Source organism: Toxotes jaculatrix, chromosome 16 (assembly GCF_017976425.1).
Source record: "Toxotes jaculatrix isolate fToxJac2 chromosome 16, fToxJac2.pri, whole genome shotgun sequence".
In the NCBI taxonomy this organism is placed as follows: domain Eukaryota; kingdom Metazoa; phylum Chordata; class Actinopteri; family Toxotidae; genus Toxotes; species Toxotes jaculatrix.
This window is the reverse complement of record NC_054409.1, coordinates 15114101-15141252: the sequence shown is the minus strand read 5'-3', so window position 1 is coordinate 15141252 and position 27152 is coordinate 15114101. Positions and strand designations below refer to the sequence as shown.

At 39.5% G+C, this 27152-nt stretch overlaps 2 protein-coding genes across 5 annotated transcripts; one reads left to right on the top strand and one right to left on the bottom strand.

Moving 5' to 3' along the window:
• The first annotated feature begins 484 nt into the window (after window positions 1–484).
• Window positions 485–8604, top strand: ggt1b (gamma-glutamyltransferase 1b). Of its 3 annotated transcripts, none has more exons than XM_041059137.1 (13): window positions 485–521; window positions 1857–2062; window positions 2317–2447; window positions 2552–2641; window positions 2999–3191; window positions 3288–3448; window positions 3837–3986; window positions 5272–5408; window positions 6061–6248; window positions 6346–6473; window positions 6851–6963; window positions 7113–7226; window positions 8203–8604. In XM_041059137.1, the coding sequence occupies exons 2-13, from the start codon at window positions 1896–1898 to the stop codon at window positions 8347–8349; spliced, it is 1719 nt and encodes a 572-aa protein (XP_040915071.1). In that variant the 5' UTR covers window positions 485–521; window positions 1857–1895; the 3' UTR covers window positions 8350–8604. The 3 variants fall into 3 exon arrangements, with proteins under 3 accessions (XP_040915071.1, XP_040915072.1, XP_040915069.1); XM_041059138.1 differs by lacking the exon at window positions 485–521 and adding an exon at window positions 1377–1485; XM_041059135.1 differs by lacking the exon at window positions 485–521 and adding an exon at window positions 1384–1481.
• Window positions 8605–10313: 1709 nt separating this feature from the next.
• ggt5b (gamma-glutamyltransferase 5b) lies at window positions 10314–18834 on the bottom strand. 2 transcript variants are annotated; one of them, XM_041059653.1, is made up of 12 exons: window positions 18297–18823; window positions 15700–15827; window positions 15510–15605; window positions 15035–15230; window positions 14067–14233; window positions 13175–13321; window positions 12888–13018; window positions 12560–12747; window positions 12352–12443; window positions 12125–12234; window positions 11931–12041; window positions 10314–11635 (listed from the first exon to the last, which is right to left on the bottom strand). In XM_041059653.1, the coding sequence occupies exons 1-12, from the start codon at window positions 18467–18469 to the stop codon at window positions 11489–11491; spliced, it is 1686 nt and encodes a 561-aa protein (XP_040915587.1). In that variant the 5' UTR covers window positions 18470–18823; the 3' UTR covers window positions 10314–11488. The 2 variants fall into 2 exon arrangements, with proteins under 2 accessions (XP_040915587.1, XP_040915586.1); XM_041059652.1 differs by having other exon boundaries at window positions 12125–12443; window positions 18297–18834.
• Window positions 18835–27152: the final 8318 nt, after the last annotated feature.

The window sequence follows — 27152 nt, the reverse complement described above, 5'->3', positions numbered from 1 at the left end:
TTTAAAACTTCAAATATCAAAGGTTTTGTTAGCAGTCATGCATAAAAACCAATATTTATTTTAGGGCTGTGTTGCATTAGAGCTGTGAAACAGGGCCCTACTTTAACATGTTGTGTTGACTGCCTCGAGTCATGTGTCATCTATTTGAAATGAACCACAAGCAAGTTGAAGCTACTGTTACATCACAGATAGGTTTAAGTAATAAAGTAGATAATGCAGTTGCTCCGTGGTGGCATTTGAAAGTTATGTGAAGACTGGATGACTAATTATTTGTGTGATAACTTGAATGTCTTCTGTTTCTTTTGTCTTTGTGTGCATTTCTTTCTTTTTTTTTTTTACTCCATTGGTGACACAGGTTAAGTGATTTATGCTGGGGTGGGTTAAAGTTTAATGACTTTGTGACAGTTACATATTAATATCACACATGGAACCACAGTAAACCTAAAACCTGCCAACCACTGCAGATCGTGGCAACCGCACACAGTGAGCAGCCAGTTGCTGAGGCTCCGAGGGGAATCAAGGTAAGAAAAGAAAAGAAAATTGTTTAACTTGTTCGGAAATCATCTCAGTGGAATGGGAAACACAGAGCCAGGCTTTGGACTCAAAACCCTCACAATTTTGTGTTTGAACTTCTAGTTGTTGAAGTAACTTTGTACTTGGAGATTTGAAGGCAGGCAACAATTGTGTATGAACGGTTTGCTTACTGTAAAGTGCGGCGGTTGCTCTTGTGCTAAGTAATTTCACTTGCCTCTTACATAATCCGGTTTCATTCCTTTGACAGAACAAAGAATCTGCATGACAGTAGCTTTTGGGTTTTGGAGGTGTGATTAAGATGAAATACTCCAGCTGGGAGGAATTGCTAACTGCCTCAGAGTCAAATCATCTCACATATACACTCAAAACATACAAAACTGTTCTGCAGTATAATGTACGAGTCAGACAACTTTACTTTGTTATCACAATCATTTAGACTCTTACTGGCCAACAGAGACCTCAGTATAGAATAAAATGTCATGTTATTTGTGTAGGCTACATTATTTTAAATGTACATACCAAAACAGCTCAGTTGGTTTGTTTCAGTAGCAGTTAAACATGTCTTTTCTGATAGAGCAGTATAGTGTTTTATACCTATTTAATCTACCTTCATTTGTTCATTCTGCCATGGACATTTAGAACACAAACACAGTATAAACAGTGTTTGCCCTTTTGCATGATAAGCAGTGTGGTTTTAAGGATGTCGACAGAGGTGAAGTGGACTTTTCTCATCCTGGTAGTTAAATAATTTATAGGGGGAGGCGGGGCTATATTGCTGCCCACTGGGCACACACGTTCACACACGGACACAAACTCAGCTGTACTTACCGTGACTAAGGATTTTTAGTCTTGTTGTTCATGGGTGCATTATGTGGAGATATTGTACTGTTGGTGCTTTGGTGAATGTGATCTTGATTTTCTCCAATCTGACTTGACTGATGTTCATTGTAGGTCATTTAAAGTTTCTTCAACTGATTTAGTAATGCTGCAGTCTGGGGGATTTTCCGAACATTGTGACTGGCTGAATAGATTTGATCTTTTTTTTAATGATTTTTTTTTAAAGAAATGTATTTCAATGTGTAATGGCCTTAGTTGTTTGAACTTTAAGGTGAAGTATCCTATTTCTTCAAATTTCAATTTATTGGTTCATTTGACAAGGCAATATTGGAACCTTTATTGTGTAATACACTATTTAATGTGCAGTTCTTTAGGTTTGAATGTACAGTGGGATTGCTTGTATTTGATTTCCCAGAGTGCAGTCCTTTTCAGGTGAATTTTCATTCATTTTAAGATACAAATGATATGTTCTTTTCTTGTGACAGGCACTAAATTGCATAATTGATTGTTAATAAGCTATAAAAATGGTCAAGAAGACAATAATCGTGGCACTGGCGCTGCTGCTGTTGGCATCGGTTGCCACTTTTGTGGGCGTCTACTTCGGTTTGGGGAGCAGGAAGCACCCTAGTGATCAAGTATACTTGAAGGCGGCTGTGGCAGCAGATGCTGGGCCGTGTTCGGAGGTCGGCAGGTGAGAGCTCACTTTCGCAGCTGAACATTCTGTAAACAGACATACATGTATGCTAACATACAAAATAAACACAGAAGCTCTAACATTGCTTACAAATGCAGCCATACCTGTGCACACACACATGCAAATCCAAGTGAACATGCTTTATGTTGTTCATTTACCATATGCCTCGCCTGTACAGGGTCTTAAGCTCTTAAGTGTAAAACCCAATCCTCCATCTCTCTGTGTGTTTTAATTAATTTCACCACCCACAGAGACATACTGATGAAAGGGGGATCTGCAGTAGATGCCGCTATAGCTGCTTTACTGTGTGGTGGACTCATGAATGCTCACAGTATGGGCATTGGAGGAGGACTTTTCTTCACCATATACAATGCAACAACTGGTACACCTTCACATATATGCCCACCACAAAGTCTTCTGTTGTTTATTTTCCCACTGACACAACAAACCCATATAAACATTTCCTGATTTGTGACCTATACGCAGGTAACGTTGAGACCATTGATGCCAGGGAGACCGCACCACGTAATGCCACAGAGAACATGTTTGGGAACAGTACAGACTTATCCCGGAACGGTAATATTTAAAGATAATGTTTAACCTTTGTTGTCAGACATGAAACTTAACCAAGGAAAACTGTAGTTCACATTATTATGATTATGATTATGATTATGATTACGATTGTTATTATTATTATTATTATGAAAGGCGATGTCCTTGTGGTGGCAGACAAAAGAAAGATTATGGTTAGAGACTATATCCTCAACGAACTGTACGAAACTCACAGCTCAGGAAAAGTAGGCAATAATAATAATAGTAATAATAAAAAAAAACCTTTTGGGCAGAAATTGAACCAGTGCCCTAAAATAACATCTGAATAACTTATGAGGCAATAATCTGAGGCTCTGTTTCCTTGGTTTCTGTGGTTGGTAGGAGGTTTGTCTATTGCTGTACCAGGGGAGATTCGAGGTTATGAGATGGCATACAAACGACATGGTAAACTGCCTTGGAAAGACTTGTTCCAGCCAAGCATTCATCTTGCAGAAAAAGGTTTTCCTTTGGGCAGGGCACTTGCCTCTGCTGTGTCCAGACACAGAAAAACCATCCTCAACGACACAACCCTGTGGTGAGAGTCATGAACCTGAAGCATCTCCTGAGTGTTAAATCACTGTCTTTTGGTTTTGATCATCACCATCTTAAATGATCTTTTCCTCTCTTTCAGTGAAGTGTTTTGTGGGACAAATGGTGATGTCCTAAAAGAAAATGAAATCGTTAAATTTACCAAGCTTGCAGAAACCTACAGGAAAATAGCTGAAGAGGGTCCTGATGCTTTCTATGAGGGACAACTGGCTCAGAAGCTTGTGACAGATATTCAGGCAGCAGGTAATGTTTTTAATTTCACTGTTGAAGATTCCTCAGAGCAAAAAGATGAACAAGCCTGCTGTAGTGGCAATAGCAAATTTCCATTTTGTGATTTATGGTGAAAAAGTTGCATAATTGAGTCATTTTAAAAAAAAAATCTAGACCTATTTTACAATTAAAACAGCTATTTGTGCAGATTAGATCATGTTTCTGTACCCAAGAAGCAGGAGGATATTACCATTATCATCATTATTGAGACTGGAAGTCATTTGCTGAAAGGACTTCAGGATATGTAATAAAATACATAACGTGAACCTTTCTCTGCACATCTAATTTCCCTGGTTCTGAGGATTTGTGTTTCCACTTCTGTCCAAGTGTGCATTCACAATGTTTGTCAATCTGTGTTTAGGCGGTATCATCACAATGGAGGATCTGAAGGATTATGTGCCTGTCTTGGATGAGAACCCTTTAAGGGTGAATGTGGGGGAGTACACCATGGCTGTTCCCAATGCCCCCGCTAGCGGCCCTGTGCTCTCACTGATATTAAACATCTTGAATGGTAAGCCTTGATGCTTTGTCCAAAAACACCCCGAGTGGGAGAGAATACGGTTTAATGTGAGCTGCCTTCACTTTGCCAGCCAGTCTCAAGAAAGGACTCCTCTGTGAGCAGCAGGGTGATCTACTGTACAGCAAATCTGCTCTTAAAATAAAAAGCTTTTTCGACCTCAAGTTACCCAAGAACAGCTTGAACTATATTGTTAAACTCTACATTCATCTATCATATGACTACAACGGATATCATTTAGGTTGTAAACAGAAGCAGTATTTTTGGAACATTGTACAAGTAATGTTCACGTTGTCGGAAAAAGCATCTGTCATTCTAGTACACGAAGCGACCTACATACATTTCGGTAGTTTTGTTGACTTTTTAGGTTGTTTATTCTGACACAAACAGAAGGTGCCTCAAAATGACACAAAGCAATAAGGTACTAGAATATTATCAAGTTTAAATTTAACTTCCTCCAGTTTAGAGACTGAAGTTAAAACTACCGAGGGACCTACTCTATAACCCCAACTCTGGGGCTTTTGTTTGACTGAAGTAATTAAAATCCACAGATAATTGCTGTCTTTGTCTTCACTCCTGTGAGATTCCATGTCTGATCAGTAAAGTTCATGAACATGTTATTAATCAAATCATTGCTACCTTGGTCTATAATCATTTTCATCATATAATCATATATAATTTCTGTGTGACCCATTATCTGTCTGGTCTTAACTATTTCATGTCCATGGTGAAGACACTGTCTCTCTGCTCGTCAGTAACTTTTCAGTACAGTGACAGTGACAGTGTCTGCCTCTGAGGATTAGATAAAAAACTTCCTTCTGAAGTCATTAATCTCCCTGAACCTTCCCTTTCCTCTGACCGACCACCCACTCACTGTGGCCCCCTGCCTCACATACTAACACTAATCTCAACAATTTACCTCTAATTGGACACAGTTGAGTGGTGGAGGCTTCACACACACATTTCAGTGTGACTGCCCAAAACTTTCATCCTGGTAATTTACCGTGACTCCTGTCTCTGTCCGACAGCTGAAACCCATCAAACCAAAGCTCTCTGGTTCCCTGAGCCTTTCCTCCAGTGTCCCTATACGATTGTCAGCTCAGGCTAATGCCCATGGTCTGGCCACAGCAGCTTTTAGACTAAATAAAAACAAAGAAATAGACTGGGTCAAGTCCATTTTAGCTGTCTCCTTCGGTACCTGAACAGCCATCTGCATGAAGACAGATGAAAGAGGCTGTGGTTTAAATTGAGTTACTGATGACTGTTGTATTTTCTACAGGGTACAACTTCAGCTCAGATAGTGTGGCAAGCAATGAGAAAAAGATCCTAACCTACCATCGCATCGTGGAGGCCTTTCGTTTCGCTTATGCGAAGAGGACCTTACTTGGAGATCCAAGGTTTCTCAGCATCTCAGATGTAAGCTCGTGGCTTAAAAAACAGGGCACGAAAAAATTGCCCTACATTATTATTTTGATTTTTTTCCTTCAAAATCTGCATTTTTCAACCTGCAAAATCTAACCTTAACAAAAGCACTTAGCTCAAGGTTAGGGAAAGATTTCAGTTAAATGTTAAAAAAGCAAACATGTCCTGTCTTATGCTTCAAGCCATTTTTAACTTTTTCAGTATTAAACCGTGACCTTTTCTTTGTCCCTAATCAAGAGCTGAGAGTGCCTGAATACAATGTCAAAAAAGCTCTTTAATTTGGTGAAACAAATGAAATACTCCCCAAAAGTATTTGCCTTTGCAAATTAGTAGTATATAAATGTAATTTCTAGGAGACACATTTGGCATACATATATTAATATTGGCATACATGTATTCATATTCATCTGAGTGCAGTGTGGTAAAGAATAACAATCAGTGTATCTCATTAGCTGCTACTTTATCCAAAAAGACATCAGTGACTTGATCTATTCTTGGTTACTTTAAGACCCCACATAGTGAATAATTAAAGGCATACAGGACTTTGTCTGTCTCTGGTTAAGTTAGAATGATAGCAACATTTCCCAGAGCTTGAATCCACACTTGGAATTTGAATCATTTTTGTGTCCCACTTTCTCCCCCAAAGCTCATCCATAATATGACTTCAAGATCCTACGCCAATGAACTCCGTGGAAAGATTACAGATGACACCACGCATCACATGAGCTACTATGAGCCAGACTTTTACCTGCCTGAAAACCACGGAACCGCACATATCTCTGTAATAGCAGAAGACGGAAGCGCTGTGGCAGCCACCAGCACCATCAACCAATAGTATATGACCTCTGGCCTTGATAAATATTATTACCAATATTGCTTAGTATGTGTCCCTAACTCCCCTAATATCTTAATGGTTATTGTTTTCCTGCAGTCTGGGCTCCAAAGTCATGTCAAGATCAACTGGGATACTTCTCAACAATGAGATGGATGACTTCAGCTCCCCGCTCATCACAAACGGCTTTGGAGTGCCTCCTTCACCGAACAACTTCATCAGGCCAGGTTAGATTAAGACCAATACACACACACATTCTGAAACCCATATAAGGATGCTCAAAAACAGTGAAACTATAATATAGATTGGCTCTTCAGCAGCAGGTTGATTAAAGGTCACGCAGATGTCGGCATGTTTTAAGCTTTTAAACAATGTTTTTTGTGCACTGAGACTAAAAATTCATAGTCAGTCAAATGTATTGATTCAATATAAAATATATCTAAAATATAAAATATTAGATACTTGTGAAAATATGTCAAAAATGTCACATTGAATATACTTTGATTCATTAAACAAGGGGGTGAGTTCTTTTTATAGATGCTGTGAAAGACATACTAATTCAACCTTGTTTTAAAATCACATTACCATTAAATTCTATTAAAAGGAAAAAGGCCAATGTCTTCTATGTGTCCAACCATCCTCTTCAATAAAAACAACAAAGTTAAGATGGTGGTCGGAGGCTCAGGAGGAACGAAAATCACTACTTCTATCGCTCAGGTAAGACATGAGCCACAGTCAGAAACTGACATAGCTGCTGTTGTGTTGTAAAAAATGAGCGTAGTGTACTATTGTTAAGTGTAGTAACAATGTTATTCATTTCTTTTCTGTTTCAATTGTACTTGGCTGAAACATTTGTTGTTTTGTAGGTAATTCTGAATGCACTGTTCTTCAACTACAATCTGAGTAAAGCCGTCATGGATCCAAGGCTCCACAACCAGCTGAGTCCCAACATGACTGTAGCCGAGCCTGACTTTGACAAAGTGAGTGTCACAAACGGCAAACAGTGATACATCTGACTAATAGCAGGGCAGTGTGGCATGTAGGGAGCCAATCCTTCAACCAAAAACCCTGCAAACAATGAACCTCTACATCTCAGTCATGACTGGCACCAGAGACAGTGTTCATTATATTTACCTTCAGGGATGTGTGTAATATAACAAGAAAAAAAAAAAACATTTCAGCACTGGTGTGGTTATAGTTTAACTTTTGGTCTGGCTAAAAAAAAAATAAAAATTCTTAACCCAGTTCACAGGCATAAGCTTTCCTACTCAGCTCCCAATGTTCCTCATTCAAAGATAAGGTGCTGTAAAGATTTAACACTGGCTGCTCCTCCTGAGCAGAGGATATCTGAGTTCCTGATAACCCAGTTTAGGCCAACAGTTGTAAACAGAGACAGTGTGGTGCACACATGCTGTCTGATTCTAATGCAGGATAATGATTTAAATTAAATCCTCCACAGCACTTTAGGAAAGCCTGACTTTAAAGGGTAATGCCATCTGTTTAGAAATTCATCTTTTTTGCCTGTGACAGGACCATTCATTCTACATATTTTAAACATGCACTGCTTTCTTATAAAGTTAGAAACTAGAGGCCTGAATCCTTGTTTGTACCTGTTGGTAACGCTACAATATAAACCTGTGTTTCTATGTCAACACTTAGCGTAACATCTCATCATTTCCATCGATTGTGTGTTGAGCGGCACATCACGAATTCAGTCTTTTCTTTAATTAATCGCTTTTTGAGAATGGCTTTCATAGAGACTCAATATAAATTCTTAAAGTTGGTGTCATTCCCCTTATCAAGATGACTGTCACATGAGCAGGCAGACCTTGACAAACTTTTCAAAGTCGACCCATGTTATATTATCACTTTCTTTCAATACATTTCAGAATAAGTATATTCTGTCGTTTTTACACACAGAGCATGCCACATTTATACAGTTGCTCCTATTCACAGAACGTTCTGGATGGTTTGGCATTGAAGAACCACGAGACAGAATTTCTCAAGTCAACAGGAGCCGTGGTGCAGGCGGTGGTTCATTATGATGACGGACTCCACGCTCAGTCAGATCCTCGCAAGTGGGCGTACGCTGCAGGGTACTGAGGTCATAAACACACCTCCCATTATTCAGAGAGACTGTAGCTGTGTGAACCTTGACTGCGATGGTAGCTGAGAGATTAGAGACTTAATAAAAAACCAGGAACCAGCGTCAGCTGTCTTGGGCACCAGTTGTTCTCTCGTTAAGGTAGAATAATGTTTATGTACTTCATAACAAGTAACTGAGATAACAGGACATGGACGTACAGATTGTTATGACCTTGACAGCAAAGTGCCTCAGCCTGAAACTGATTCTGAATATTGACACGTTAGTCTTCTTTATTTAAATGTCACCTCATCTTTTTATGTAATTAAGAAATGCACAGGAGATAGGATATTATTTTAAAGTATAGCTTTGCTGCCATTCAGGTTTTTTGAAGTTGAAACTGAAATAAGAAAACTGAGGTACCTGTAAATGTTGAAATCATTACTCATTACAGAAACAGTGCTTTGTTTACACTGTCAATCAGAAATGTGTATGATTTTTGCTTATTTATTAAAGCACTTTTGTAAATCATCAGTTGTTTCCTGTTATTGCTGACAATTAAAGATATGATATATGATGTCTACAGTAATTGCTAACAACTGAACTCTTTATAAAGGACATGTCCTCTATATATGAAAAAACAACTCAAATATCAATTTCTAGTCATTTAAAACTGACACTTTTCACTGAGACTGTTCATATAAGGTGACAGCAAACAGAGAGAGCAGGCAGGAGCCGTCATACACCTCTGGGACAGACAGTCGTACAGCCCATACTTAATGACTTACAGTAATTTCCCACAACCCAGAGTGCAGTGGCCTGTAATGACCTCATAACAACATTACAGCTGTTGCTGCTCACTGTCAGCACTAGGATTCAGGGCTCCTCTTTCCTCAGCTGGGGAGTGAATGTGTTGCATAACTACTGAAATGTATGAAGGTGTAAAATTACAACACCTTTACCATCTTTTTGCCACAAATGATAAAAAACAGTGTTGGAATAAACAGTTGTCGGACACTCACAACACATACTAAACATATTTATTTTAAATTAAATAAATGACACCTTAATTCTCTGGTCTACCAAGATGCCTGCAGAAGTACCACTAAAAATCTTCGTTTGTGTAACCTGGTGTGGTTGCAGTCGTTTTTAAGGAGATGGAGGAAAAAAAAAAGAGCAGTCAGACTGGAATTTTCCTTCAAGGCCCAATTAAGCATGATCTCGCTTCCACATGGTTATAATGAACTTCAGAGTTATGCAACTCAGATGGACCAATTTACTCACCCTTTAGGCATATATAAAAAAAAAATCTCAAGGCTCTGTGAATATCGAAGTCTACATAGCTGTAATTCATGCCACTGCCTTGGATGCATCCAAAATGCATGTATAATAACATCAAATAACTACTGTTGAGATAATTTGCTTAATCAAGGGACATTGTGACTGAAAGTGTGCTAACACTGGAAGTTAAAGGAGTCATCACAGGATTATTTAACAGCTTCTGCTTTGACTGAAAGACTATTAGTGGAGAGGCATTTTCTATGTACTTTAAAATGAGGCTCGCTTTAAATGGCAGTTTTTTTATACAAAGAGGGTAATATCATGACACTAAAGCTATGAAGTCACAGCTTATCCACATTAACTCATTTGTCGTACAATAAAGACAGCGGTGCTACAGACACACACAAATTTGCATGTTCTCATAACTCACATTTAGTGGCTCGAAGGAAAACGGAGCAGAATCCACTTAAGAAATCATTACTAATTCATAAGTCTCTCTCCACTGAAATGTATCTCATTACTGCATCTTTTGTTTCAGTGTAAAAGTGCTTCTCCTGAAATAAGGCAAACAGGAAATCATGAAGTAGATTATTGTTGATCAAACTAACAACAAAGGATAAACATTTAAAGAGCTGTAGTTTTCAGTGAAAAGCGTTTTGTAGGCGTTTGGTTTAAAAAGACGATTTTTATGTTTAGATTTATTTTGGACTTAGTTTTATTGTGACAACACATACTGTATATTCACAGTTAAGAGTTATAAAAAGGTTTAAGTATCTTACAAAACATTTTGACAGAGAAAATACAAAATGACGTGTAAAGAAATATACTTACATTTTTAAGATAATTTTGTTCATTGTGAATCTACAGCTTGGTTTATTCAAAAACACATTCTGTATCCCTTCCTCAATCTTTAAAGAAAGATCGCAATATGATGTGGAACCTGAACAAAGTTGTTTCACATTCAGTAAAAGTTTTAAGGTCACAGTAAAAATGTTCTGTATGGGCTGCTGACAGCCTACAACAACCTTCAACTCCTATATCAGTCAGGATGTCGCTGTGAAGGGGTTACATGGCTCATCTACAGTAAGCAGTTCTTACATAGAAGTACATAGTTCAGTCAGAAAATGAAACATATTAACAGACTAAGTTTTACATAGCGGTAGGTTTGGTTTTACTGGACTACAGTAAATTTGCTTTTATGGCTCGCTGTTGCACATTACACTATACATTACGCTTCGGTCAGGAGTGTGTGATCCTACAGTAAGTAAAAACAGATCTCAGCATCTAGAGTAGCAACTGGACAGTATGTTAATTGTGCGTTAGTCTGCATCATTTAAGTGAAATGGCATCAGTGTGTTTCAAACAACTGGCTGGATTGAAAATGAATATATACTGTTCAGAGTGCCTCAGTCAACAAAAAGGATAGTTCCAGTTTATTACAGATTATTTTTGTAGTTTTGGTCATACTTTCTTTTCAGCCATTCTCAGGAAGTTAATCACTGAAAGAGTTAATCGCCGGCAACATGCCAACAGACCTGAAAATTCATCAGGCAATCAAACCTGTTTTTTTAACAAACCCTTTGTTCCCATGTTCACATGCCTTTATATTGTTGGGGGTAAATTTAGTAAATATATAAATAAAAAATAAATTGGATGAAAACTGAAATTGAAACTGAGATCTGAGGTTAAATAAACTGGAATTATCCTTTAAGACCAGTAGTTTCCTGTTGCTCTTTAGTTCTGTTAGGTCAGCACCTGAGCTCCAAACTGCTCGCTCACATTTTGTTGTCAGGGATGCGGCACATTCATGTTCTTAAGGCTAAAGGTTCAGTCAATCTTAAGGGCAGATTTTAGTGGGAAGGGTTCGCATCCTCATGGTCAGTATCCGGATGACATCCCCATCTTCCTTTTGTCTGATACAGCCACAATGCAGCCGTTTTTTTTCTCCACAGCATTGACTACATTCATGAAATATTTCCAGTTTCCAACTTTGTGTCCAAGACGATTGAGGCCATTTCTCACGGACTGAGGGCACAAGACACACACACACACACACACACACACACACACACACACACACACACACACACACACACACACACACACACACACACACACATTAATACCACTTATCCTTCCCACTTCAGATTTCAGAACTGATTACAGGTAAATTAAAAATGTCTTTGTAGGATTATGTCCTGATAATCTCCATCAGAATCCATGAGCATAAATAGAAATGTTATTCATTAGACAGATGTCACAGTCTAGTGAATTTGAACACCATTAATGAATAGTGAGGATGAAAACATAAATACTTCACCTTGTCAAAGCCAGTATCAAAATTCACATTGTTCTGTGAATCAACAAACACTATAGGAGCAGCAATGGCATCTTCCAGATTCATCCCCAGCCACATGTGATTTATTATAGACTGCAAGAACAAAGGCGAATCATGTAAGCAAACAAATTAGAGTCTAGACAAGCAAGTATGCTAACAAAGTTCAATTGATTTACCAAGGCCACTGCTGTGGTTATCATGCTTCCTCCGGATCCACCGATCACAAGGAGTCCTCCAGACTCTGACTCCAGTATTACTGGAGTCATTGAGGAGGGAGGCTGTTCACCTATGACAACAATTAGACTCCATATTAGACTGAAAAGAGACTGAATGTCTACTATAAGTAATGTCTTAAATTCAATTGGCTTAGGATGGAAGTCTGCATTTATGTCTGAAACTTTACCTGCTCTGACTGTGTCTGCTCTCCCGCAAAAGTCAACCAGTTCATTGTTGAGGATGATGCCTGTTTGTGGAGAGTAAATCATTCCTCCGAATCTATAGAAAAAAACACAACACAGTGGACTAAGGGGATGAATATTATTTCACAGTATTATTTTCTGCAATAAGACAGTGATATACAAAGCTTCTGTTTAAGGGGCCTTCCTGCTCACAACTGGTTTATGGTGCTGGTGGCAGAGACAGCCAGTCCATCTTCATCCAGGACAGACACATGTGTCGTCCCAACGTGATCAGGGGAAGGCTTGATATTGTTGTAGTAGGAGTAGTCGTGGGTGCGGTTTGAAGAAATCTTCTCTCTGATGAGATTAATGAAGGAGGGATCGATTAAGTGATCCGCGCTCTGAAAGAAAAACATGATGATGATGAGACAGCTCTGAAACATCCTATGTAACACTGCGGTGAAGATGTAATTATGTCTATGCTGTATCTCACATGGCTGCTTCTTCCTTTAACACAGGAAACAGTTGCCTATTTACGAACCTTTATGTTATTACAGGTAGGATCACTAATGCTCCTCTTTTGTCCATTAGCAAATTTAAGTGCCTCTATGTAATGATGGTACATCTGAATCTTCTGGTCACCATGCAAGGAGTTTGAAGTCAAGGAAAATTCTACAGAAACAGAGAATGACAACGTATGTTAAAACTTTTTCTGTTGCGTTTTACTCTTCATAATTCACAGTCCATGATCAGATGTCATAATTTCATACAGTTGCAACAGCATTAGTCCAGACGATCATGAAAAAGTCATCACATAGTATACGAAACCTTTCATCAGTTTGAGAATGAAGGCAAGCAGGGCGCCCCCAGCAGGCGGTGGCGGGATGTGCATTTGAGTATTTCCCAGAGAAACTCTCCATGTATCCTGCACCCGCACCTTGAATGACTTCAAATCCTCCATTTTCAAAGTCCCACCTAAAAGAAATATGCAGAATAAAAAGACAGCTCATTTATCTTAAATTGTTCTTTGTCATGACTAGCCCCTAAGGTTGTTTTGTTTGGATCTCTTTTGTGGACATTTGGACCTTTTCAGATTCTTAGTTTAGTTTGTTAAATTTTGTTCAGTGTTCCTGTTTTATTTTGAAATCATGGCCCTTGTGTATCTTGTCTTGTTCTACTTCCTGTCTTTGTCTTGTTTCCCTCCTTTTGTGATTGTCTGCTCCACCCTAATTGGTTTCACCTGTTGCCTATTGCCTGGTGTATTTAAGTCTCGTTATTTCCCTGTGTCCTTGTCGGTTCGTCTGTGTTCCATGCCCGAGTCTGTTTCGTTGCCTGAGTGTGTGTCTTCCCCGTGATCGTTCCTGTACCTGTCTTGCATTTTTTCCCCCACCTCATGGACTTACCTTGGTTTCCTCTGTTTGCAAGTAAGAACGTTTTGTATTTTCGTTTGGTTTGGTCTCTGAGTATTTTTCTCCTGTGTGGATGATTTTTGGTTGTTTGACTTTTGTTCCCTGGCCCTGGACACTTCCAGTGATTTTTGGTTCATTAAAAGACTTTAAGTTACTCCTAGCCTGTCTCGGGGGTTATTGCTTTTGGGTCCTGGCCTGATCTCTAGTCTTAGCATAACAGTTCTTACTTTTCTACTTTTAAGTCTGTTTTCTTTGTCTGTCCATTCAAGTCTATACTCCATACCTGCCCAACAGTTTGTCATTGCACCAACCTGCAGCTTGTATGTCTTGGATCAAGTCATGTCCTATCTTGCCAGTGTAGAAGGCATCTGCCCCCTGCTCTGCAATGGTTTCCATAGTTTCAGCGAGTTTAGGAAACTTCACGATGTCTCCCACACTCAGAACAGTTTTGTTCTCGTTGCAGAAAACTTGCAGAGAACTGGAAAAAAGTATCAATGTAAAAGAGCATATTAGAACATGTTAGAAATATATACCCAAACAAAATACACTGAAGGAAGATACTTAGATCATACACTTTTTGTGTATTTGGGATATTTGTGACCTCTGTGGGCCGTTCTGTTAACAAAAAGTGACATCTGTGTCATGTAGTTCACATCATATATGAAGCAACTTTAATGAATTGCACATATCGCTGACTATTCTCAAATATTCTGCAGGAATTTGTTTCTGCATCTGCGTGCACACTGTGATATGCTCTTTCAGGCTTTTCACACCACACTTAACCCCCAGCTGACCCCTTTTTAAACCTCACATTTGGGAGAAGCAACATCTCACACAAACACTTCTGAAAGAAGGTGAACACTGTTTTTATCATGGGGCAGCAAACTCTGGTCCAATAATGTTCTTCCTTTATAACTTTTGTAACAGCAATTTTCACTTATCCAATTCATGTTCAAATGAGCATGCCAACCAAGCTAAAGCATTATGCAATGTGAAATCCTGAAAGTTAAACACTCAGAATTAATTGTTAACCAGGGGGGTTACATAAAAATGGCATGAAATGTGTTAAACCAGGGATTTATAGGCAAGCCCTTTGCTCCAGGTTTTCTGCAGTGACACATGGACTAGAAAAGACTCCAGTGAGATGCTTTTAGTTTATCAGTGTCCTCCAACATTTCTCTATTCTATATTTCCATATTCTTGAAGCAACATCTTTGCTAACAATAATTATTTTTGGAGACCTTGAAAAACTGTCAGTCCTTAAGCAATAAGCTTGTACCAGAGAGGGGAGTTTTCCACGTAGTTTTTCACAATGTTGTAGTTCAGGAGCTTTCCCAGAAAGCTCGACACAGGGACGCCCTCCCTTGCCAGTCTGATTGTTGGCTCAAACAGCTTGGCCCAGGGAAGCTTCCCATACTGCTTGTGAACTGCCTCATAGCCCCGCACCTCCCCGGGAACTCCGATCCACTGGCTGCCTACAATGTACAGGTGGCAAACAGAGCAGCTGTATACAACAAATAATGTAAACCAATCATTATTATTGTATGTAAAATAGAAAGAGGAGCAGTTAAGGTTAAAGTGTTACCACCAATTTCTATAAGTGTATAACAGGACCTAAAATGCCATGAATCATGTTGAAAATGAGTCATAATGATCCATGAGTAAAACATTTCTGTGTCACAGTTGTGTCACATTTACTGGGTTTACACTGCAGTGACTATATTAGGAAATGTAGGGAGAAGATCTGAATATACCCGTGGAAAACGTGAATGTGGTGGGACAGTCCTTTAACAGGTTAGCCTTGAATGATTGTGGGACAGTCTCTCTGAAGTTGTAGACTTTAACGTGACCTGAAAAGGATCAGCAATTAGAATAGGTCTAATCAATAATTATAATTTGAGAAGAAATTAAAATTAAGTTACAATAATGAATGCGAAGACACACCTGTTGCATTTCTTATAGTGAATATAGACCCTCCTCCAATCCCCATACTCTGAGGATTGACCACAGATGTGCACAGAAGAGCTGCAATGGCGCCATCTACTGCTGACCCCCCGTCCTGCAGCATCTTCCTGGAAAACAGATTTTAACAGGATTTATGAGAAATGTGTGAACTCACAGTCAGTCACTAGCTCTCAGAGTACTCACCACGTATTTGCTCACCCACAGACACAAATATGCACTCTTCTAATAGTTGCATGATAACTGTGCATCCCAGGGTTCAGTGTTTCAGGGTATCAAAATGTATCAGATCTGCCAAGAGGCAAGTTTAAACCATGTGCTAATGCTTGAGGTTCACTTCAGGTAAAACACCAGGATGTCTCTGTTTTTTTTAAACCTGACTCATGAAGTAAACTGACTTCCTTAGAAATTACAACTTGTTATAGTTGTGCCTATCCAACTATTATGCTACACAACAGGGCAAGAAACCTAAAATTCGAGAGCTTCCCAGAGAGCACTGAATGGGTCTTTTCACAGAGAAACTGGCACGGTGTCAAATGAGTTCACTGCCTTCACAAGAGAAGGCAGTGTTGGGAATGTTTTGGCACCGTGCAGGTTAGTCCAACCCAGAGGTTTAATAGAATAAAAAGTATGCTGTCATTTCATGATGCAAATTTCAATGGCATCAATTGAATTAAAGGCATCTCATGTTAGACTGTTTAGGCAGAGCAGCATATGCAGCAGCTAATACTGATTTCTGCCTTTAGGGGATGCCATAAATTAATTAGGATTGGCACAGGGACAAAATAAAGGTTGTATAGGTTGCATATTTTGTCTACAGGACTGTGGGAAACACTGAACAGATGATATAATTTGTATGTAATTTGTGTGTTTGTATACTATAGGTAGGTGAAGAGCAAGTTTGGAAAAACTTGAGACTGGATCAGACTGGATCATAACTCCTAAAACTCCTAAAGAACACTGAAAGGTGAGCTATAACAGAGCGTACTGTACATGTGCATCTGTCTGTGGAAGTGTCATACAAATGATATAGTTCAAGATGAAATGACAGTTGATGCTGGTGTTGATGACAAATGGTGAGAGGATACCCAATGCTGAGATGTGGTGATAGGGTCCTTTGTCCATTCATAAGAAAAAACCTTATGTGTTTGTTGTTTACATTGTAATTAGGCTTATCAGTATTTTCATTGAGGTTGTGTAACGTATTTCTGTCCTGGCTCCTGAGCAAATAATAAAGTGAGGGTTTAACTGAATGATTTTGCTTAAAAACCTTTTTTTTTTTCAGTTTTGATATTCGTATAACTCTCTTTCTAATCACCATTCAATATAGACGGATACATTATCAGAGATATTCTTTAACACTTTATTTTGTTGCTCCTCAGTAGAAAGAGTTAACAGGATCAGCGCATTTAACTCAGAGGGTTTCTTATCATATGGGCATGTTGCCTGTTGCCTCAGTGCATCTCTCTCACATTGACCATTGTCCTTGCTGTGAACTGGGAAAGGAACTCATGATATATCTTGGCAAAGGACAGAAACAAAAGCCGGAAACCTTACATCCACATCCAAGTAAAAAAAAACAACAAAAAAAACAAAAACATTTATACTAAGAGTTACAGTGCTGGCTGATTGATTGTGCTCTCATTGTGGTTCCTGAATGAATCAGATATAGATCTCATCAGAGAGACACAAGTCTCTTAACTCTGCAATGGAAAGACTGACACCAGTTAGAAAATAAATCGACAGGGGGTCAGGAGTTGGTGATGGATGGGAGGGAGTGACCCATGGTCTGTGATGAAGCTGAGAACCTGTCTTGCAACTGTGTTGGTGGAAATTAAGCAGTTTAAGATCAGCAGAATTGATAACTGCCTCTTACAGCTGTGACTGATTGGAAATAAGCACAGTACATGAACACATCACTGACACCTTTATACCCATCCATCCATAGAGTCATTTATCTCAAGATTCTTGTTTAAACTTGGCTCGTTTTCTTATCGGCCGATGTGAAATGCTGGGATGCTCGCCTACCCCAAGTCAGCCATCCATGAACATTGATGGATTAAGATCACTTGGTGGCTCAGAAGTGAATAAATAAGTGCATCAAAGAGTACATGAGGGAGAGAGAGAGAGCCAAGTCTCTTCAAGCCTCACTGGACAGACTGACACCAGTTATAGGGACTGAAAACTTGGCTCTATCTTACAATCACATCCAATATAGGGTAAATCAACAAGAGTAACCTGAATGAATAGTCTGCACGCACGCAGTTCGACAGGTATTATCTCTATTCTTCAAACACAGCCAACCAAATCTCTTAAACTGCTTATCCCATTGCTCTAGTTCAGCTTTTTATCTCACCCACGGGAGCAGCGAGTACCTATAACCTGATGTCCTACTGAGTTTTGATTAACTACATTTATTGCTGCGAATAAAGAAACACACGCCTAGTAACACACAAAACTTAATTAACTTAAAAAAAAACCTCTTAATTTGGAAGGTTTTAGACACAGTGAGGTGTCTTTTTTCCCCCTACCGACCCCCCCCGGCTACCGATAAAACCAAAACCCAGAAAGTCACTTACCTGCCAATGTCTGAACAACGTTTGGAGTCTGCGGCCACAGCTGCGCGCTTGAAGCTGCCGCTGGAACATCCTCGGTCCACAAGTGAGGCGATGCACAGGCAGATGACGGCAACGGCGCAAATTAAGCCAACTAAGACAAAGCAGCACACCAACCAGGGCCTATGTTTAGCCATTGAATTTTCTGTTGTGGTAACCTTGTGTTGAAGAAAACTTGTTGCTGCTGCTGCTGCTCCTGCTCAGTGCGCACACACACGCTCAGTGACTGGCTCTGTCTAATCCTCAGCGTGGATTTCTCCCTCCTCTATCCATCAACTGGGTGCTACATAAAGTGAAAGTAAGGAGGGGGGTGACTAAATTACTGGAATGCAGTATTCATTCAACACATTAAAGTCTAAAATCCGGGAAATAACCATGACATCACTGGTATTCCCGTGGAGACCTCTTTAGCGTTATTTCAGTGGCCGTCCAAAACACTACAACAGGCTTTAATTAATTATGAAAAAAAAAATACGCTGGCTATTTTATCACTCCCAGACAAGACTGACCGGATTTCCAGAATTCACATTTCATTGTTGAGCAACACTGATGTAGCTTTGCCCCGCTGTCCATTTCCTGCCGGTCCAATAGTCCTCAGTATACTGACCCACAGTATCAGGAAACGCAGCCTGCTCCCTGGTGTATCGTCATATTTAACATGAACTCTGTGTCACTGACACAGCGAAAGCAGGATGCTGAAATACCCCAAACAGGGCCCACACCAGACTGCCATGTGTATGACTTATACACATATAAAATGCTGTATCTGCTCATTTTACCATCTCATCTCCTCAGTGGCCTCTGGTTGGCAAACTTAAACCAATTCAGCACCATGAAACATTCAATGGAAAAGCATTTAGAATATGAATTTTGAAGGAATTTACCATGGAACCAACGAAAGAAAGTTTTTCTTGTCAGCAGCATACAGCTTGAAGCTGAGAAACATTATTGCAGGTATGTCTTCTAATCCGACAAATTTCATGTTCATTATGCAGAAGGTGAATGTATTGTATTTAAGGGAAATCTTAATATTACTAATACTGCTGGGAACAAGTAAGGCATTTTGAATAAAATCTTTTTTTTCTCCTTTCACTTAAGTTCTCTTAAGTTTCTGTTGTAGGGAATTTACAATGTCTTGCTCAATAGTTTCTAAAAAAAAATCAGTAAAAAAAAGAATTGCTTTGAATGTTCCTCTTCTTCCTCACTCTACAAAACTGTGAAAACATTAAAACCATAAAATTTTTTTTTGCCTGGACTTGAAGAGGGGAAGCAGCAGTGCTCAGCTGATAGATGTAATGTTCCTGTCTTCCCAAAATAATCTTGTGTCATGAAATCTTCCAAACATTTGAGTTTCAGCCCTGCAGATGGCTGCAGCAGTGGACAACAAGACTGAGCATGTGGGTTGGTAGATTACCAGGTCTGCCAGCCAGGAAGGTGGAAAGCCAATCTGATAATCCATCAGCTAATTGCACATGATCACACATAGTTAGCCTGCGGGGAGAATAAACAAAGCCTTGTGATTTATTTGAACCACCAGGTATAGGTTCTGCCACGTCCTGACCAGCAATTTTCATCGGTGTACCACTGTTTGGGTTGGAAATCTCCTCTGTCACCATAAAAGCCTTTATACCTTCTGGAGGTGTGTTATGTTCAAAGCACACCACATCTGTTTGATGAATTTATGACTTTTTTGGCCCTAACCCAAACCCACTGTTTGCTCTTCATCGTAATTTTTGGCAAATGCACGTGGTTGTACTGGGAAATCAAACAATCATAATTATTTTTAGAAACTGCAAACAAAACATATGAACTAAATGTATGAAATGGTAATGGTAAAGGGTCAGTGAGTTTGTAGTGCTATATACTATAAGATGAAGATGAGTACAACCAAACCAAACAAAAGGAAAAGGTGTGGTGGAGAGAGAGAGGGGGAATGAATTGGGATGACTGATCTTAAAATCATTCTGGATGGACTGACTAAGTGAACCCACTTGCACTAATAAGGTCTTTGCGGGCTCAGCTCTTAGAAAAGACACAAAACACATGCAGCGACCCAGGGCACAAAGGTACAGACCATGGCAGAGCCCGAGGACCTTCACACTACAGTATTTTTAGTGCTGTCAACATGCAGCTCTGCTCAACTCGCCCTACGGGCCGACGGTGACCAAGGTGCTGCATGTGCTCTGGCAAAGCTGGCATCAACTGTCTCTGTCCATGGTGCTGACCTTCACCTGTGGCTGAACCCTGGAGAGCGACATAGAGCCAGATGAGTCCAGAGCCGTGCGAGTGAACACTGCCGATGCTATTTATAGTAACCATAAACATATTGAATCAAATCTTACTTACAGTAAGTTATTTTAATATTGACTGCAATGCAGCTTTAACCTCAGCAGGATTTATTTAACTTCTTAACTACTTTGTTTTTTTCCCTTAAGTGGTTTTATTTTGGCAGAGTTTCCTTATCTGAATTAATGGTCTGAGGATAGACTGTTTCATGTGATACAGCTTGGAAAACCATCAAAGGCAAATTTGTTATTTTAGGCTATACAAATAAAACTTCACTTGACGTAGTGCAGATTACACAGCGGTACACATATGGTAACTGACCAGATACATGACCACATACACTGTGTCTACATTGCACAATGTGTTTCAAATGTACTGTAAAGCAATTATTCACTCTGTTCGTAAGATCATCATTTCAATGCTGAGGGAAAACATATTTATATGATTTAAATGCATTCTGTCCAGCGCTGCCTATGGCCAGTTGAACCATCAACACAAGGGGGAGATGGTGTGTATATTTTCAGTCGTAAAGCTCTTGGCTCTCGTGACCACCAATGAAACATCATCACCAATCCATAGGGCTTTCTACCTCATTCTGACAATGGTGCGTGAGGTGAGTCAATTACACTGATAATTCAAATCTTACAGTAGTAAATATATGTGATGTATGTGTGAGGTCAAACATTTATTTTGAGAAAATGACTTGTTTTGAATCATTGCCTCTGCTGTAGCTGCATTTGAAAACATCAGGGATATTAAAGAGTCACTGATGACCTTTACAAGACCTGTAAATATAAAACCTAGCCAGAAAACCTTTGTATGTTAATGTTAATTAATGTTGCATTAACTTAGTGTCACGGCAACATGACCTATTTTTTTTTAAGCTATCATGCGGTGCGAATGCCTACAGCACTGCAACCACAAGAGGTTGAGTAATTTTGTTTATTTTTAATTATGAAGCCAATTAATCTCAATATACAACAATTAATTGTGTCATAATTTATATCTTCATAGTTGAAAAGCACTCAGAGATGGTGCAGGGACACATTTTCCAAGGATACCATTCTGTAGGTCGTTGTGTTCCTATAAATAGTGCATAGTTATTATTCTGCCCTCCCTGCGTCATACCAACCCCCCTTTCCCACCCACCCACCCGTGCCGGCCCCTGTTCACTCAAATCCACCATCCTATGTGAACACTGCACCTTTACAGCTCTTTGTCCATGGGATCTTTCAGACATAGGCTTCTTTCTCCGCTTCCTTTTGCAGGCTGTAACCTTTATATTCTTCAGGAGAGTGATTCATGATCCCTTACAGTCACTTGTCATGTCTTTGTTAATTTTGTATGATTTGTATGATTGCTAACATGCTTTACAATTCCCTCCCAGGCTGATAGACACATGAGTGACCAAAATATTTCTTTTTCTTCCCCTCTCAGGCATAAATAGTTCTGAAACAATTTTCATCTGGCTGAGTCACCTCTGAAGAGCAAAAAGACGGGATGAAATGAAACAGGGCAGCGAGGGTATGAAGGAAGAGTACATACAAGATCATTTGGATCACCCACCAATTTCATAGCTAATGTCTCAGTGCAAATATACACACTTCTACCAAGTCGATGCAATACATTTGTGCAACTCTGCTTTTGTTGCAGTATGCTTAAAAAACAGCCAAAGGCACAAATATACTGAGAATATAATGAACTACATTTTCATGAGAATTATTCATGTTACTGCTTGTCTTTACCAAAGAGAAATGTAAGTGTGAGCACTGCAGATATGAAAGGTATAACCTTGATTTCATTATTGAATTCATTTCATTTTTGATGAGGCAAAGGAATCAAGTTAATTTTAGAATATATTTGTACATGTAATTAATATGATGCTGGTGGTAACCTTGCTTTATGTGAGGGTATTACATCAACATTTTCAGCACTTGCCTTATCATTAATAATAATAACAATGATAATAATAGTAAAGAACAGTTGTGCATTGAAGCATTTAGTTTTTTGTTCATTGGTAAAAATCCACTAGTAAGTTGTAAAAATCTTTGTTTCATTCCTTTTATCCACCACATTCAGTGTGAAACATACCTGCTGTGCCTGGCAACAGCAACACTGACTGAACTCCACCAGCCTTCCATTTACTGTGATGAAACCATTATTGGAGTGGGTGGAAATTAAACAGTTTAAGCTCAAAAGGAATTAACAACACCCTCGTACTGTGGCACTGTGGAAATAAGCACATGAACACATCACCATGACCTTTATACCCATCCATCCAAAGAGTCATTGCAAGAAAATGGACTCTTTGTTTTTAACAGTTTGTTAGCCCTGAGTGCCCAGTGAGCCATCAATGGTCTGTCAAGTGACAAGTGACTAAAAATCCTTTCAAAGTTTCAGGTGACACAGCTGTGCTATTTTGTTATTCAGAGTCTGTTTGCAGTCAATCTCCCAGGAGAAACAGTGTTTAGAATTTAAAGCTGGTGCACACTTACACAGGTACTTTCACTCAGCCTGCTTGTTTAGACCTGTCCCCAGGGCTGTGTAGGTGTGTACAGACTGAAGCCCTTTTTCAATGCAGAGCATGCAAAGTTTAAACTTGGGTCAGTGGGATCTCAGGTTTGAACTCAGAAGTCCAAACTTCTTAACAGAGGAGGAGAACTCATTCATTATGCTTTGTTTAAGAGTTTGTTCCTATGTAAGAGCCAAGAGAACAAGAGACATTTGCTGTCCATTTAAAAACACAAACCCTAACTTTATTTTCAAACCAATTTGGCAACAACATATTGATTGAAATTTTCCTCCTAAAAAATCTCAAAACTTAATTTGGGGACACATGAGCAGTTGTAGTATGAGCATTGTAACAGACTTTGCCTTGGCTCCTTTCCTGTGTCATTGCCACTGGTTGATGTGAAGTGCATGCTGGGATGCTTGTTTACACTAAGTCCGTTCCCAAAGCATCTCTGATAAATCAGGTGGAAGAAAAATACTTCTGGGTGTTTGAACCAATCTTGGCTTTGAACTTGGCCAGTACTTGGACCATGACTGATGAGCTTTACAGACAAGAATGCAAATTAAAAAGACTTTGTAACTGATGGAGACCTCCCTCACTGCCCATAGAGTCGAGTGTCCTCGTTTAATTCCAAGTGCCTGTATAAAAATATTATGAATTTTGCTCATCCATGAAAGTTTAAAGTTTCCTGTCATGGCTGGTCCAGTTTTCACTCAAAAACCCTGATTCTTCCTCTGTCAGGATGATATTGGAAGCTCAGGAAAACAAACCTGAATGTACATACTGGGACTCCTTGCAAAGCTGTATTGGTGAAAGTAAACTTCTACAACGTTTCAGTTAATTCACTTGAAATAAAAACAACTGCTGGCACTCAAAAAGAGGACTGTGATTAACACATGATAAACAATCACCTTCCCAGGAAAATCACAATAAAAGGAAAAGGGATACACTGGAGAGCATGTTAACAGGAAACCAAAGAGAGGTGTTACACAAACACAGGGCATTTCAAGCTGCAAGGTCACAAACACACAGACACACAGACACACAGACACACACACACACACACACACAGATTTCTCCAGATTTTGTATAATCAGAAATGTTTTTATGATAAGAACATGTGTGTCATGACTAGCCTCTTAGGGAGCTGTTTTCTGAAATCTTTTATGTTTTGAACCCCTTTTTGGACTCTGGGACTCTTGTCTAGGTTGTTTAGTTTGTTAGTAGTTCCTGTTTTATTTTGAAGTCACTGCCCTTGTGTATCTGGTCTTGTTTTACTTCCTGTCTTTGTCTTGTTTCTCGCTTTTGTAATTGTTTTCCCCGCCCTAATTGTTTCCACCTGTTTCCCCTTACCTGTTGTGTATATATAGTCTGCGTTTCCCCTTGTCCAGTGCCAGTTCGTTTTTGTCTCCTGCCGTGTTTCAAGCTGTGTTTCATGCTGTGTCCCATGCTTTTGTCCCATGCTTTGTCTCTTGCCCTTGGCTCATGTCTTTTGCTTCATTTTGGATCTCTCGTCTTCATAATATCCCAGGTCAGGTTTTGTATTAATTTGTTACTTTGTTTCTTGTTAGGTTTTGTTTCTTGTTTAGCCTTTTCTCCTCGTTAAGAGTGATTTTGTGTTCACGTTTTGTAACTTTTGTTCTTGTGCCTTTTTCCCCTTTATGGGTGATTCTTGTTTGTTTGCCTTCCTCCTTCGTGAGTAATTTTCTGTTGATACTTTGTTAGAGTAAATAATTATTATTTTGGACTACATCTGAGGGGTCGTGCATTTGGGTCCTAGTCCTTGCCTTCCAAGTCGTGACAATGTGGTGTTACATTGCTATAGTTGTATTAGTGATCTGTCATAAGATGGTGCCATAAGAGGGACCCTAACTTTATAAATAAATATTTGATTATGAGATGAGTGATGTGCTGCGGTTCACTGGGGTTTTCAGTTAATTATCATAACAGTCTGTTGGTGACAGAAAGTCTCTCATCTGAACTTGAAACTTGAAACTTTTGTCAAAGTAGTGGTTTCTGGGTTCTTTCTGGTTCCATGGGGTCCTTATTGTATCATTTCAGTACTGATATTACATCCTACAGAAATGGACTCATTAGATGAGTGGGCAAAATGTTTTGATGGTACAGATGAGGGAGCTCTTTCTTCAACATGTAGCCCCCCCAGCTGCTGTGTGGTAAATTATTTACCCCAGCGATTAATCTTTCAGAAGTACCAAACTGTGCCAGGGGACAAGGTTTACAGGTATACAAGATGTGCTCAGAGGTAATAGTTGGTGAGAAGGGACAGTTCAGGTTCGTCACTGTCAAAACTACAAATTCATTTTTGATACGTCTTTTGATTTTTGTTAATAGTCGGCTCTGGTGCAACAGATTAGAATGACCCTCATCCTCAAAATTTAAGATTTAAATAATCTGTGAATACAAAAATGTTGTAATTATTCAGGGGCCTTGAAGAACATGTGATAGTGTTGAAAGCTCCAGAGTATGTGTGTATGTGGACCTTGGGGCTGGATTATTTTGTCAAAAGACAATTATTTTTAACCCAGGACATCAACCACATACCAAAATATCCCTCGTACTTTTGCTGTTTGTGAATGCGGAGCAGCAGCTGTGTGGTTTGCAGCACTTGCCATGAAAGTTAGCTTGGCCATCTGACCCTGCTTGAGAGTTGGAGTGGGTGATGTCGGGGTGGAGGGGATGGGGGGGCTAAATGCAAAAATAGAAAGTGACATGGCCCCGAAAAGAGTGAAAAAACATACTTTTGTTTTTGGGAAGGTTTTTAAGCAGTGAAATTTCTCTGTTTTTCTAATTTCCCTCCTGATCTTGTTCCTGTTTTGATTTTTTTTTCTTTTTTTTGGAGCATGTGTTTATTTTTGTTTATTATTACACACCACATTTTCCTGTTGTTTTTTCACTCTCTTTCTGTCTCTGTGGACATTAAATGGGCCATATTTCACCCTGAGGCTTGTATGTCCCCTGCTGCAGCCCAATGTCTACAGAAGGGGAGAGAGAAAGAGAGAGAAGTGCACATGAAGAGAAACATATTAAGAGAGGGCTAAATTTAAAAAAAATTGTTAATGAACAAGACCCACACCTCTATGGACGATGAAGCCAGTTGTGTATCTGATAGCCTTACACCCGAAAATGACAGTAAAGAGTAACAGTGGCTCAGCATCGGTGACGCTTGCCAACACTTGACAAGATGTACAAAGGCAATCCGGTCTCATATCAAAATGTGAAACAGCTAAGGTTGTCCACAGTACAAAACGTATCTGTCTCACAATTAGGGTCTGAAAATTGTTGCCCCCAGCCGGGTCAACAATGTAATTCCAAAGGAGAGAACTTTTTTCTTTTTATGTAACAAAATTAATTAAAACTATTCAGTCTATCATCAATGACTTATCTCTCTTGTTGCCATAAAATGTGGAAGCTGGAATTCCCACCACTTTGAAAAGACAGTGCATTTGCTGTGTTGGCCACAGCCCCACAACTGAGGTATCACAAGAAAGCTCAGGATGTCCACTTAAAAGGACAGTATGATTGAGATAGATTCTATAAATGATATTTTGACCTAGGGGTCTCAGACTTGTATCCCCCACAGAGGACAAAAATGTATAACCTCTCAGGAGGTTATACATGCATGCTTGTGGTGCATGCTGGGAGATGGGCCGACTGTCTACACTCTCCCAAGCCAGCTGCCACCCTGAGTCAGGGTGCCACTTTTATACATGCATGCTTGTGATGCATGCTGGGAGATGGGCCGACTGTCCACACTCTGAAGCAGGCTGATGTTGAAGGGGGGATGGGAGCAATGGATTGAAAATACTTTGCTTCTCCCTGGAGCAGAGGAGGCAGAGACACAGATGTCAGAGAACAAAAATTCCCCAGAGATTTGAGGGCAAAATCTGCTCATTTCTCAGCTCTGTGCTGTGGAACACAGTTCGTGAGAGTTTGAGTGTCTAATTGGCTTCGTACATTAACATCATTACATACTTTTGCCCTGCATCCATGGACATCTGCTG